Source organism: Lynx canadensis, chromosome B2 (assembly GCF_007474595.2).
Source record: "Lynx canadensis isolate LIC74 chromosome B2, mLynCan4.pri.v2, whole genome shotgun sequence".
Lineage (NCBI taxonomy): Eukaryota > Metazoa > Chordata > Mammalia > Carnivora > Felidae > Lynx > Lynx canadensis.
Window position 1 is genome coordinate 35,659,335 of NC_044307.1, and position 14,700 is coordinate 35,674,034.

Sequence of the window (14,700 nt, forward strand, 5' to 3'; positions counted from 1 at the left end):
TGTTCACCGACGTATCTTCAGCTTCTAGAACAGTGCCTAGCATATGGTAGGGAACATAAGTATTATTCAATGCCCGTTGCCTGACTACGATCTAATAACTCCGAGAAGTTACCACCGAGTAACAATCCCCTCCTTCCACAAAATCACAAAGGGAAGCCCAGGGTGTGTGGCTTTCCCCAGGTCACAAGGCGGCTCTGCAGAGCTGGGTGTGTGTGAGCCTCAGCAGGGCAGCAGGGATGAGGGACGCTGGCAAAGGCCGCAGGCCCCCCTCTTGACACACCACTGGCACACGGGCAGCATAGTCTGCCCCACCCCCACCCCCGCCCCGGCAGAGGTGCAGGTCTGCCTCCTAATGAGCGTCTCCCGGGGCAGGAAGAGGTACTGGGCTGACAGGTCCCCTCGCCTGATTGAGTCAGCCCCCCAGTCAACAGTCCTAGAGGCTTCTAGGCCAAGAAGAGGGGGTGTCAGGCCTCACTGAGCAGGCAGCGAGACCGGATGGCAGCGCTCCATGCAACCCCAGCCGTACGGCAGGGGCCTAACCTCTTCTGTCGCAGTTCAGTTTCTGCACGTGTGAGCTGGGGAGGAGAGAACTCTCCCAACCCAGGGCACATGTAGTGGCTGGGTCCCTCGGCATGTGGCGGGGTTCAGAGGAGAAGCACTTCCCTTCTCCAGCAGGCTGGCAGAAGCACATGAAGCTTCTATGAGGTGAGAGCCCCCAATTCTGGGGAATCCTCTCCCCAGATGAGGACCCAGGACAACTGACCCTCTTAAAAATCCACTCATTCAACATTAAGGTGTGAGTGAGGGAGTGACAGCATCCCAACCAGGGCAATCTGGCTTAAGGGGAGTAAATCCTCAAATCACAGAAGGTTCAAGGAGAGAGTAGGGGGACTTCAGGAAAGCCAGGGGAAGTGCTTCTTGTCATCACCCACTTCACTCCACTGGAGGGCTGGACTTGCTCTGATCTGGAGGCCAGCTCCCCTGATTCCAACTGTGCTCAGCTGGCTCGCGTGGGTTTGGCCCGGAGACACAGCAAAGGCAGGGGGACCCCAAACCGGAGGGCCAAGCCAGAGGGGACTTCTGGAGAAGAGAAATGTCCCTTCTCCTTGTTTTGGCAAGATACAGAAGCTCCAGGCCTCTGTTTCCCCATCTGTGAAATGGGCATGTCACTAGTACCCAACTTCTGGGTTACTAGTGCGATTTAAATGCACAAAATAAGAGAATGCATTCAAACCAACTACGACACAATTTGGCCCATGTCTGAAAGACTCAGCAATCTTAACTCATTTCCACCCCCCACCCCCGACTCCCATCATGGCAGGAAAACGATCCTTTCTCACAGATCCCTGGTTCTCATCCTCCTGGCCTCTTTTTCATGATAGGAGTTGATAACTCCTGTTTGGATTCTCCCCTCTCAGCGCCCTGCTCACAGCCGCCCTCCCCGTGTACCCTGCTAGCTCTCTGACCATCTCCGCTTCTTTCTCCTGCTTCCAACCTGTACGGAGGCTTGGGCACCCCACCTCTGCCAGCTCTCTGTCCCCCCTGTCCCCTTGGCAGAGCATCGCTGTGCCTGTCCCACAGCCCCTCACCCTGGCTCCCTGTCACACTCCCATTTCTGTCTCTTGACCCCAGCTCCAAACACTAATGACCTTGACTTCCCTTTCACCCCCTGATCTGGGCAGATGTCAAGGCTTTTGAGTCTTTCTTCCACCTCCAGGCTCAAAGCAGATCTGCCCCAAGGCCCTGGGCGAGCCCTCCTCCAAACGTACCCCGCTCACACCCGTCTCAGCCATCCGGCAGCAGATTGAAGGTTAAGAACACGGATTCTCTAGCCAGCCTGCCTGGTTCCAAATCCTAATTCCACCACTGACTGGCAGTAAGACACCGGGGAAGCTACTTCACCTCTCTGGCCTCCGTTCCTTTACCTGTAAAAGGTGGATAGTATCAGCACCTTTTTCAGGGGAAATACTAATCGTTGGGAGAATTAAATTAGTTCATAGACATAAATGACCACGGAGGTGCTACAGGAGCCTTTGCTATCATTATTATTATTATTATTATTATTATTATTACCTGTCTGCCTCCCATTCTGGCCTGGGAGCAACCTAACAGGGAGACTTGGGTCTGACGCTCAGAATGCCCACGGCATGCAACCTGGTGCCCAGTGCTGGCTGGCTTGGAAAACAAGGCTGTTAGACCAAATTGAATGTGTTCTTGTGAGGCTTCAAGAGGAACCTCAGACGGAAGAGGAAAAGTGGCTTTGTTTTCTTGCACAAACCCCTCCCCTCCCTCCCCTGAGAGGGCCTCCCGGACATTTGCACCTCCCAAGTGGCTGTTGGGTACACAGGTCACCCTGGAGCACAGCAGCAGACAGGCCTGCTCGTTTTCCAGGCCAGCGTGACATGCCTGGCCCCTCCATTAACACTACCATCAGTCACTTCACTTCACGGTCAATCTGTTCCTGGCTGTGGAGAAGGACCCAGCTGCCTGGCCATTCTGCAGGGAAACTGGTCTGGGGCTCAGCCTGGGAGGGGGAAATGGGGGCCTGTGGGGGTGTTCCCCACCATCTGCACCCTCCACCACACCCTCACCTCCTCCAGTGGCTGCACAGTGACCCCAGGCCTCTGAGCCCGGCTGCCCTCCTCACTGTCCCCGACGGGGTTGGGTTCTGAGGGTGCAGGGCTGTGGGGGGGTCAGCTGGACCCCCAACAGCCTCTGGGCAGAGGAGCCAGAGATCTCAATTCCTCCCACCCTGTGCAACTTGACCTGCCAGGCTCTCCCATCCCTCAGCCTTGAATTTCCCCTCCCTTTTCCTGTCATCTCAACCATTCTTCCAGGAACCAATACCCCCAGCTCCTCCCAGCCTTCCCCAAGCCTCCTTTTCACCCTGCTGCTCCAACCGGACCGTCCTCCCAGCCCCCAGCCCCCCAGAAGCCTCAGGACCCGGTCAGACACATACCAGGCGTTCATTTGGCTGGAATGCCTATTTTTGTCTCCAGTCTTGTTTTGCACCATTATTTAGCTATCTAAAATGCAGATGTGCACACATCTGAACTCCCTGCGGTCAGACTTCAAGTTCCCTCAAGATGGGAACGTGGCTACGTTTATAGTCCCCTGAGTGCCACACAGCTGCTGGCATAGTGGAGCCGGCCTCTGTGACTGCCTCTGGAGGTGCTCAGTGACAGCCTTTGGAGCAGATTGTGGCTGTTCTGTTCCCAACAAAGAGGCAGGAAAAGGAGCCACTTCATCTCCTGGATCAGCAACCTAGTAAGGCAATCTTGAGGGCTTCCTGGAGGAAGACAGGGGTGTCTGAAGGCCATCCACCTTGTCATTCACTCTCCATCCCACCACACACACCCAGTCGGAAGCCACTGCGAGCAGGGTCCCAGGGAGCCCACGCCAATGCCATCGGCCAGGATGCCCCGAAGGTGTCTGACACCCCAGTATTCCTGTCGAAGTGGCCAGCAGAGGCCCGGCCTCCTCAAGGCTGCCCAGGCAGCCCTGCCTGTGAACCCCCTGCCAGCTCATCCCCCAGCAACAGCAATCACCAGGAAACCAGGCTGGGTTCTCGTGACTTAACACAGACCGATACCACCTTCCAGCTTCCAGCTTCTACCCCCACCCCACCCCCCCCCACTCCCCGGCACTTACCACAGTTTGTAATTACATGTTTCTCTGTGTGATTATTGGATTAATGTCTGCCTCCCCCGCGAGAATGTAAACTCCACAAGGTTGGGCAAAGGGTGAAGACTATGTGTTTTGTTCCCTGCGGATTTCCCAGCATCTAGCGCACAGTGCCTGGTGCCTGGTAGGAAGTCTATAAACGCTTGTGGACAAAATGCCAGGTTTGGTATTTTATGCACACCAGAGCCTGCTTGTGGGGCTTCTGAGCAGCCCTTTAAGGCAGGTAGGTAGCCATTTAAAACCCATTTTACAGATAAGGAAACTGAAGCTCAGACAGGTCAAAGTTTGCCCAGGGTGCCAGGGCTTTTAAGTCACAGAGCCAGGATTAGAAGCCGCGTACCCGGGACCTACGCCCAACAGTCTACACTCTAAAGGGTGATGGCGATAGTGGACGTGTCGGAAGAGTAAGCTGTCACATCAAAAAAGTTTCACGAGTTCTCCGTACTCCGCCCCACCCCCCACCCCCCATTTATCTTGGGATGCTGATTCCCCAGATTCCATCTGCAAGGCGTTGGGGCTGGTGGGGGCCCCGGCCACCTCAGCCGGCATCTAGAGCCCCAACCTGCTCCCACTTGCCCCTCCGCTGGAAATCATGGAGACACAGGCTGCAGAGCTCCAGGCCAGGAACCCCAACACCCACAAGGGCTCCCTCGGGGGGGGGGAAACCCGATCCCCCAGCCTGGGGAGGTCTTCACCAATGCGGGGGAGGGGAGGGCAGACAGCGGTGGGGGAGGGTGGGGAGGGAGGCCTGGGAGGAGATAAAGGCAGACACTGCCCAGGGAGGTGAGAGGCAGGGACAGTGCAGCTCCAGGAGGCTCCGCCCATACTGCCTGGGCAGCCTGCACCTGCACCTGCGCTGGGGAGGGACGTTTTCTCATCTCACCGGTCATAGTCCCCGTTGCAGAGTGCTCTCACAGGAATGGAGAAAGTTTGCCAGACTGGGTTTAGGGTGTTCTTCATGACTTCGGTCTTGTGGCAGATGGTGAAGCTGGTGAAGAAGAGAGGGAAGGTGTCAGGCCCGAATCGAGGGAGACAGAATCCAGGTCAACAGAGGGGCCACAACCCAAGAGGCTCTGCGGATGCCAGACAGTGGAAACTACAGCTGCGTGAGGTGATGAGCCACCTGTCACTAGCAGCATCCAGCCAGGAACTAGATGGCCACTTCTTTCTTTTTTTATTTTATTCTTTCTAACGTTTATTTTATTTTTCAGAGAGAGAGAGAGAGAGAGAGCGCGAGCACGGGCTGGGGAGGGGCAGAGAGAAAGGGAGACACAGACTCTGAAGCGGGTTCCAGGCTCCGAGCTGTCAGCACAGAGCCCGATGCGGGGTGGGGGGCTAGAACTCACGAACTGCGAAATCACGCCCTGAGCCGAAGTCTGACACTTAACCAACTGAGCCCCCCAGGCCCCCCAACTAGATGGCCAGTTCTTGGTGATGTTTTTTGGTTTGGTTGTTTAGGTAGGCTTTATGTCCAGTACAGAGCCCAAAGTGGGGCTTGAACTCACGATCCTGAGATCAAGACCTGAGCTGAGATCGTGAGTCAGATGCTTAACCCACTGAGCCACCCAGGTGCCCCTCTTGGTGATGTTTGAGGGAGCAGGTGCAGAGCATCAGGAGATATGGGTTCTGCCCTTCCTCCCCCCTCCCCCCACCCTGTGTGACTTTGAGCTAGCAGAACCCTCCCCTGTGAACTCAGGGAGTCGGCTGCTATCAGCCATTCTTCATCTGAGACCCATGGAAGGACCTGTGGATGGGATCTCAGGGTTTGTGAACCCCTGGAATTGGGGGAAATTGGGTGGGTGACTCTCATCTGCTTGCTGTCCCCCTCCTGGAGCACTGTCCCAGATCTCCATGTTCATGGCTTGCCTCCTCACTTCCTTCAGGTCTTTACTCAAATGTCACCCCTCTGACACGAGCACTTGCCCTGAGCACCATATATCAAATTGACAGCTAGCTCCTGGTCCCCTGACTCCGACATCCCCTAGACCCCTTCCATGCTTTTTTTTCTTTTTCACTTGTTACTGTTTGACATTTGACATAGTCTGTGTATCTCCTTATTTATCGTACGGTCTATCACTAAAATGTAAGTCCTGTAAAGGCAAGCGTTTTGTCTTCTTTGATCACTGGTGTATCTCCAGTGCTCAGAACAGTGCCTGGCACTTAGTAAGTGTTCACTAAATATTTTTTTTGGAACGAACTAACGAATATCTGTATGTCTCAGAGGAGAGTTTCCACAGATTTCACTGGCATTCAAGGCAGTGAAAGTAAGGCCCCTGGCTTAGACAATCTCTAAGACACTTTAGGCTCTTCCAGTCTGAATCCATGAGCCTGCTTTGCAAACTAAAAGTGTTGAATTGGCTTATCCCGCTGGGCTCCAATCCAGCATCCCTGCCCACTCCCCACGCCACGCCTGCTGGCCCTATCCCAGAAGCCTGCCCCACCACCTGGAGGGGCAGCCAGGAGCCAGGGTGCAGCTGGGGGCAGAGGCTGTCCCCCTGACACTTCCCAGCATCCACTCCAGCCCCCTCCCAGCCTGGAAAGGTCACCCCGGAAAGTGCCTGGGCCCCACCCATGCCCACACAGCCTGTGCCATTTCTTCTCTGGCAATTTTCAAGTCAAAATGTCATTCCTGTCACCGCGGCTCAGCGTTTCTCTGCTCCTTCTCGCCCGCCCACTGGAGAGTAGAGATACATGTGGGAGACCTCCCCACACACCCCGGAGCTGGTGACGAGGACAGGAACAGGGGCGACGGGGACAGGAGGGACCGTGGCTGCCCAAGCTGGGGCAGGTAGGTAAGGCAGGAAGAGGAAAGGGTTGGGGGAGAATCAGGTGCAGCAGCTGGGCGGTGAAGGGAGGGAGGTTCCAGGGTGCAGAAGCCCTGGCCGGGCTCCAGAGGCCTCCTACCTGGAGCAGTGACACCGGCCTGCTGCCCTGCTTTGGAGTCTCCCAGCCCCTCCATCTTTCTGGACCCGCTGACTTCTCTGTCTCCTATCCCCTGCCAGCCAGTTTCTTGACCCAGTCTTCTGAGCTATGAGCCCGATTTCCTCCCTACATGCTTCTCCCTGAGCCCTGTGTAGTCCTGTTTTCTGCTTCAGACTCTTGTCTGAAACTGCTTTCTCTAAGGTCCCCCGGGGCCCCTCACCACCAAATCCACAGACCCCTCGACTCCCCGCTGCACTTGCCCTGGGGGGCCAGGTCTCAGTGTGGCCACGGTCCCTGCCATCCTGTCATGCATGACTCAACTCCATTCACTCTGACAGACGGGCATACACTCAGGACGTGGTGTGGGACAGCAGGAGCCACGGGGCCAGACAGGCGAGGCTCCAGTCCCAGGGCCACTTCAACCAGCTGTGCAGCCCAGGGCAAGTGACTTTGTCTCTCTGAGCTTCCCCTTCATTGTAAAATGGGGAGAAAACAGTAGCTACCACTGCCAGGCCCTGTTCTACTTACATTAACTCATTTGGTCCTCAAAGTAACCCTGTGAGGGAGGTGTTATGATTATCCCCACTGCGTATACTGAGAAACTGAGCTGTGGACGTTATAGTTGCACTGTCCAACGTGGTAGCCCCATGGGGCTACTGACCTTTAAATTAACCTCCATTCAATTAAAAACCCAGTTCCTCAGTCACACTAGCCCCGTTTCACATACTCAACAGCTACATGTAGCTACTGGCGACTGCACTGGATAGCCAGACACAGAACATATCTACCCTCCCAGAAAGTTCCGTGGGTTAAGAGACTTGCCTAAAGTTACACAGCAGGCGGGCTGGCACAGCCCGGCTCTCCATCACGTTCTTGATCCCAGAGGAGAGACTGGGACTGAACGAGGCAGGACAGGCTGCACAGGGCCAGAGCACAGGGGGTGCTCTGTGGGTGCCTCCTTCCCCTTCCCTCCTGGGGAGGCAGGCATGACATTCCACTCCCTGGGGTCCCTCACTGACCTTCCTCCTGTCCTCTTCCTAACTGGGGCCGTCTTCTACTCCTCTCTCCTCAAACCCGGCTTGCACCAGTTCAGCCTCAACCTGTGCCCGCAGGCTGGCCCACCCTTCAGGGGCTTCTGGGTGGGTTTCCTGAGCTGCCCTGAGCGTCCCCTCCAAGACAGCTCCAGCCCCCATGCTTCGAGCGAAAGTCGCCCCCAGATAAACTCCCATTGCCTCCCCCATCTGACCAGCTCCTTTGCCATCTTTAACACTCTGGGTTCCCCACAGCTCCACTACTGGGGAGGAGGGGGGCTCTGCCGTCAGTGGCCACCCGAGTCCTGCCTAGCGAGGTCCTCCCCTCCCCGCTTCCTCCCTGCATTTCCACAGCAAGGCTCGCCTGCGCTCAGCACCTCCCACCTGTTCGCGGTGTCAGTCACGAGTCTCTCCCTCTTCCCTGCCCCCTCCCCACCCATCCTACACAGGCTCTTCTAGAACAATCACTGGCAAACACTTTGCAACACACCCCTCTCCTGCTCCCAAACCAAAATCCCTCTCTCCCGGCCGGCTGGCCTTCACCTCAGAGACAGACCCGGCCTGGCCAGGCATCGCCTCTCTGGAGGGGACCTGTGGGGACATTTTCTTTCCGTGGGCGCCCAGAGCATCACTGGGCCCTTTTCCTCCCTCCCTCAAGTCAAGTCAAAGTCAACAAGAATTATTTAAAGAAATCCTGCTGGGAGTCCTTCGGTGAGACAAAGACTCCTTTTGTTATGCAAATGATCATACCTAATTTCCCTTGTTTTGTTCCTTCAGGTTTTAAAACCAGTTTTCCCCTCGAACTGAAACACACCTCCTCCTGCTACTCCCTGCCCCCCAGCGCGCGCGCACGCACGCGCGCGCGCACACACACACACACACACACACACCCAGAGTTTCAGACTCTAGGGGAACTTGGTGGACGCCTCTCTGTCCCCTGCTCAGAGCATACCTGCTTTGCACTTACTTGCATTTTCCCTACCCTATTATTCTTCCCCGCTCCTCCCCCAAGGACCCATTTTCTTCCCCTCCTTTCAAACCTGCTTCCAAGTTCCCCTTCTCCAGCAGCGTTTCTCTAATTAACCTCCCTGGCCCCATCGCTTCCTGGTTCTGCAGAATCCCAGCTGTGAGTGGCCACAGCCTCCCAGAGCTGGACTGCTTAAAGAGACCATGGAGACCTCCTAATCCAACTGGTTCATTTTACTGATGAGAATATAGGCCCAGAGAGGGGGCATAACTTGCCCCAGGTCACACAGCGAGTTGATGGGGGGCACCGAGGTCCCCAGACCCTCAACCTAGAATCTGTGCATCTGTGTGCGTGGCTGACCTACATTTGCCAGTGTGTTGTGTGTGTTTCTGTCATATTGTGGGTGGCTTCTAGATTAGGGAGAGGAGAGGAGGAAAGGGGGCTTTGAAGACGTGTGAATGAAGCCTGTGGCAAGGTGTGGGGCTGGGCAGGTAAAAGGGTTCAGATTTGCCAGGCTGAGCGTCTGGTAATTGGGTGGGGGGCACAGGTGGTAGTGGGGTGTCGAGACGGCTGCGGGTGGAGACCGGGTGGGCTAGAGATAGGCACTGATCTGTGTGGAAGAAGAAGGGGCTGTTACGGGAGCTCCTTATTCCCAGCTTAGCCCTGTTTTTGCCCGCTCCCCTCACCTCCAACGTACCTACCACCCACCATTGCTGAGCCCCTCAGAAGGGCACTGCTGGCTTGGAAGCTGTCCCCACCCCTTACCCCTACACACACACCAGTCCCTACCACGTGTCAGGGCACCACCCAGGAGCCCCAGACTTCCACCCTGAGCAGGAGCCCCAGGGCAGCACTGGGAAGAGGCGGGCCCAAGCCCTCTTGCCTGGTGGGTCACCACACCCCTCTATCCCTGATTCCCGAAAGGGGGTGAAGTGCTGTTAGAGAACTTACGTTCCATCCTCGTTGCTTCTGTAAAACACCAAGAAGGGGTCGGACTTCCCAAAGAAATCTTTCTTGTCCAGCTTGTTGGCACAGAACTGCATGGTGGCTACATCCTGGTGAGAGGGAGAGAGAACAGGGGTGTGAGGCAGGAGTAGGCTGGAAGGTGCCCCAATCCCTGTGGAAACACAGCCCCAGGGCCCTGGAAAATAGGAGGATTTGAGCACCAGCCTGGTTAGAAAGGACAGCATGTTAGAAAGGACAGCATGTCGCTTTATTACTATTTTACCAGGGGGCTCAGAGAGGTGAAACGGCCAGCCTCAAGGCTACTCTGAACTTGGTCTGCCAACCTCAAAGCCCTCACTCTGTCCACACTGCCTCATTCTCTCACACCCTGTGTGGCTCCTGGAGGACAGCCCAGATGAGGCATTGCTTTCACACCCACTAACCCAGGAGAGGCCCACCCAACTCTCGAAGGTAGATATGGCCCGTTTTACAGCTGAGGAGTCTAGGGCTCAGAGCAGGGAGCGACTCCCCCAAGTTCACCAGGCAGAGCCCTGGGTTTCTGACTCCCCGGGTCGTTCATGGCCCTGGCTGACCCAATACTCAGCCCAAGAGCACAAAGAAGGTATCCAGGCCCTGCTGAGGACTGCTGGATCCCTCCCCATGACCCCAAGCCCCGCAGTCTGCCATGGCTGACAGGGCACTGGGCAGAAATGCCCCCATGTCCTTCTCTCCACCCATCCCCCTGTGGCCTCTTCAACCTGAAATCTCTGCATCCCGACAAATCTCCTGCCAACTGGCCAGAGCTCGGAGCTTTGTCTTCTAGTCCTTTGGGCCTGGCCTGCCCTCAAGGGCTAGGGCCTGTGGGGAAGTCACCTAACTCTCACGCTGCCCCCTTCCTCTCAGTGGGGAAGAGGGTCTCTTGAGCTCAGCCCCACAGCCCGGTGAGGACCAAAATGGTGGCAGCGCTGAAAAGGCAACCTCCCACAAGTTTGAAGGGCGTGGTCAAAAGGGAGAAGGTGGTGGTATAATGGTTAAGAATATGGTCACTGGAGTCAGACCGCCTGCTTCAGTTCCAACTCTTTCTAGCTGTGTGACCTAGGGCAAGTTAATCACCCTCTCTGCACTCAGTTCCTCATCTGCAAAATAGGGTACTGGCAATGCCTACCTCATAGGCTTGTTGTGAGGCTGAAGTGAGTTAATACGAGCGTACTGCTGAAAACAGGATATGGTGCACACTAGATGCCATGTACGTGTAAGCTCTTAGGGCTATTTGGACACTTGCCCTCCTTGCACACGCAACATATGTGGCCTCTGTCCCTGCCCCACCTCACCCCAAATGCCTCCCTTCAAGGACAGCTGACAACAGCAAACACAGAGCATCCGTTCACTCACTCACTCACTCACTCACTGATTCATTCATTCAACAAACATTTATTAGATACCATACGTGTAGCCAAGTCACTGAGTTCCTTATCACCTTTAGCCCGAGAAGTAATCCTCTGTTGCTTTTTTATAAATGAGGAAGCTGGGGCAGAAGAAGCTGACCTGCCCAAGATCACCAGCTGGCAACCAGCAGAGTGTAATTCAGCACGTATGAACTGGCTGCAAAGTCAGGCCTCTTCCGGCATACCACTCCGCTGAGAGGGAGCGCGTTCCAGCTGCGAGGCCCTCTTCCCTGGTTTCTTTGGACTCCGGGGTCGGGGTTGGGGGAAGGGGCAGGGAGGGGCTGGCCTCTGGTTAATCTGGGACGGAAGTACCCACTAAAGGGAGGCTCTGAGGAGGGGCAGTGCTGAGGCACACAGCAGCCAGAGCACAGAGGTGCGCGGGTAAGGACGGCTTTCATCGTGTCCCTCTTCAAGACTGACCCGAGAGGAAGACAGAGCTGGACTGGGGGCTTGCAAGGCCTAGCACCCTCAGGAATCCTAGAGCCTCCAGAGAAACCTAGGACTTCAGACCTGGAATAAGAGAATGGCTGACTTATTGAGCACTTACTGTATGCAAGTCGCTGTGTTAAGCCTTCTCTTTACATACGTTATTGTATTGAATCCTCATAAAGACCATGTGAAGTAACTCCACTATTCTCCCCATGTTACAGATGAGGACACTGAGGCTTTTAAAGGCTGTCATAGGCCCACAGTCACACAGAGGGTAACCGAGGCAGGTAGACTTCAGGGCATTCCCTCTCAGCCTCCCAAAAAGATCTCTAGCCTTCTAAGTCTGTCCCCTATAGTCACTGTAGGAGAAAGTTTCAATCCCACCCCATGCTGGATGGAGGAAGCATTTTAAATGCCTCCCTGGGGAGTTCTATCCCATGGCCTAGAAAAAGGAGGTGGCTTAGGACCAGGTGGGCTTCTCCCAGCACTGGCTATATAATCTGTGGGGCCCAGTGGAAAGGGAAAATGTGACAGCAGGGCATTAAACCGAACTTAGGCCCTGTGTGACTGCACAGATCATAGGCCCACGAAGCCAGCGCCGGCTCCTCCTCACGGAGGCAGCGGGCAGTGGCATCAGAAAATACTGACCTCTTGGGGCACCTGGTGGCTCAGTCGGTTAAGCTTCTGACTCTAGATTTCAGCTCAGGTCACGATCTCATGGCTCATGAGTTCCAGCCCTACATCGGGCTCTGCACTGGCAGTGTGGAGCCTGCTTGGGATGCTCTCTCTCTCCCTCTCTCTGCCCTTCCCCAGCTAGCACACTCTCACTCTCTCTAAGTAAATAAATTAAAAAAAAAAGAAAGAAAGAAAGAAAGAAAGAAAACACTGACCTCTCAGATTCTGCTGAGGACAGAGTGGAGATAGCCCAGCAAGGCGCCCATAGTTCTGGTGTCTAAGCCTCAGTTTCCCCATCTGCAAAGTGACATGCTGGACAGGATGACTACACTGTCCTTTAACGCAGGGCAATTTAGGCTTCCGTGTGAATGCTACAGGGAGCGCACTGGGACAGGGGTGGCAGTGGGGAAGGCTGGCACCCAGGGGACAGTCTGGGAATCCAAAACCCCTCCACCGGCTTCCCCGGGATACAGTTTGGTCGTATCTCCAGATGTGATTCCACACAATCAGAGGTCACCTATAGGACACCTGCACCTGAATGAACACAGACAAGCCACACACAGCAACCTGCCCCGGTTGACTCTAAAATACACACATATACTGGCAACAGCCAAAACCAAAAAATCCAGGAGAAAGAGCTCTTCCTTTTGCTTCCTAGGAGAACCTTCAAGGCCCTGCAAGATCAGGAAGGGGGGCAGGAATATGAGGACAAAATCAATGTAGAACTTAATTATCGTAACTTCCAGGACCATTCAGTGCTCCCCTGGGAGGGGGGCCCCTGGCCCCGGCACAACACCTGACACAGAGAATAGTACAGGGGAGTCAAGGCCACCTGTCTGGAAACCACTTCTGCGACCCATCAGCTCAGCAGCCTCTGACAAGCAACTTAACCTAAGCCTTGGTGTTCTCCTCTGGAAAAACAGAGTAATAACGCCCCCTGTGAGCCTGTCAGGAAGACTGAGGCAAATGGCATATGTCAAATACCAGCCCACAGTGCCTAGCACGGAGCAGCTGCAAGAACAGGGGCCAACACTTGTGGAATGCCATCCCCCACTGGGCCGGACCCTATGAAACTGCCTACCTACAAAAATGGCAATACCACACGGGTCGACCTCAGGTGGACGTGCCAAGCACTGTTTTTACGGTGACTAATTCATTTTAATTCGTTGAATCCTCTCAACCGCCCCAATGAGGTAGATGCCATTATCAGTCCCATTTTAAAGATGAGGAAACTGAGGCCCAGAGAGGTTAACACCCTCGCCGGAAGCCACACAGCTACTAACAGCAGAAGTTGGGATTGGAACACAACAGTCTGGCTCCAAAGATTAATAACTGAGATTCCAAATGATGACCCCCCTGAATCATCAAGATAAGTTGAATTTGTGTTCTGTAGCCTCAGTTTGAGGACTCAGAAAAGTGTGAAATCCATTTTAGAAAGGCCTCCTCGGTGCAAACTAGTTAAAATTAAAGAAAAGAGAAGGAAAGGAAAGGAAAGGAAAGGAAAGGAAAGGAAAGGAAAGGAAAGGAAAGGAAAGGAAAGGAAAGGAAAGGAAAGGAAAGGAAAGGAAAGGAAAGGAAAAGGAAAGGAAAGGAAAGGAAAGGAAAGGAAAGGAAAGGAAAGGAAAGGAAAGGAAAGGAAAGGAAAGGAAAGGAAAGGAAAGGAAAGGAAAGGAAAGGAAGGAAAGGAAAGGAAAGGCTGGCTCTAAAAATCCGCTAACTGGAAAAAGCTTCCAGGCAGCCACACCTCATTCCCCGCTGATTCCCCACACCTCATTCCCCTCATTTGCCCGCTGATGGCAAATACAGGTTTTGCTGGTGGCTTATTTTGTTGCTCAACCTGCCCTGCCATCCCTAACACAATCTAGACCCAGAAACAATCACCAAAAGCCCATTAAGATTATGGGTACTGCTGTGCCATTGTCGAATCCACAGGGATACAACAGACCTTCAGTGAGATTTCTAGACTGTAACGAAAGCAAGCTTCTTCCCTCACGGGTGAGCCTGCCCCAGGGAGTCCTGGAGACAGGGAACTGTCCTGGTCTGGGGACCCTACTTCGGAAGGCGGCTCTGAGTTATGTCAACAGTCATATCATATGAACAAGGCTTTGACTGCTCCCCTTAAATGTGGGTTAGTGAATGGACCCCAGGAAGAGGCTGGGAAGTGGCAACAGTTGGGACTGAGCCAGCAGGAGTAGGAAGCAACGAATTCCGGCCTTGGTCAGAGGTCCCTCTGTTTGATAGCTTCAGCTGGAGGGTGGGGCTCTCTGAGCACAAGAAACGCTGTTCCCAAACCAGAAGCATCTCTGGAATCAACTGTGCAGAAGATAAACAACTCCTGCAATATATAATTTCCTGCAATTTCTGCCTTTTCGCCCTATCTTTTTAAAAAACATATTAAGTTCTTCTAAAACAGCAGGATTGCCTCAATTTGCATCCTTCCGCATGTTAATCAGGCTGCTTGGGAGACTACAGCAAACAGCCTTTCTCTCCAGGGTGGCCTGGCCCACTCTAGCACTAGCCCTCGGACCCAAAGAGGCCTTGCAGGTCAGAGGTCAGGCCCAGAGGTCAGCAGGTGGGCTGAAGGCTGGGAGAGGGTAGCAAC

At 54.5% G+C, this 14,700-nt stretch overlaps 1 protein-coding gene across 2 annotated transcripts in view; it reads right to left on the minus strand.

The window, feature by feature from the left end:
• The window catches only part of CPNE5 (copine 5), a 95,307-nt gene that overhangs the window by 26,711 nt on the left and 53,896 nt on the right, over window positions 1-14,700 (minus strand). For both annotated transcript variants that reach the window (XM_030315383.1, XM_030315382.1), the window contains 2 exons: window positions 9,556-9,659; window positions 4,568-4,672 (listed from right to left, as the gene is read on the minus strand). In XM_030315383.1, coding sequence (XP_030171243.1) covers window positions 4,568-4,672; window positions 9,556-9,659 — 209 coding nt within the window. The remainder of the gene's footprint in view (window positions 1-4,567; window positions 4,673-9,555; window positions 9,660-14,700) is intronic.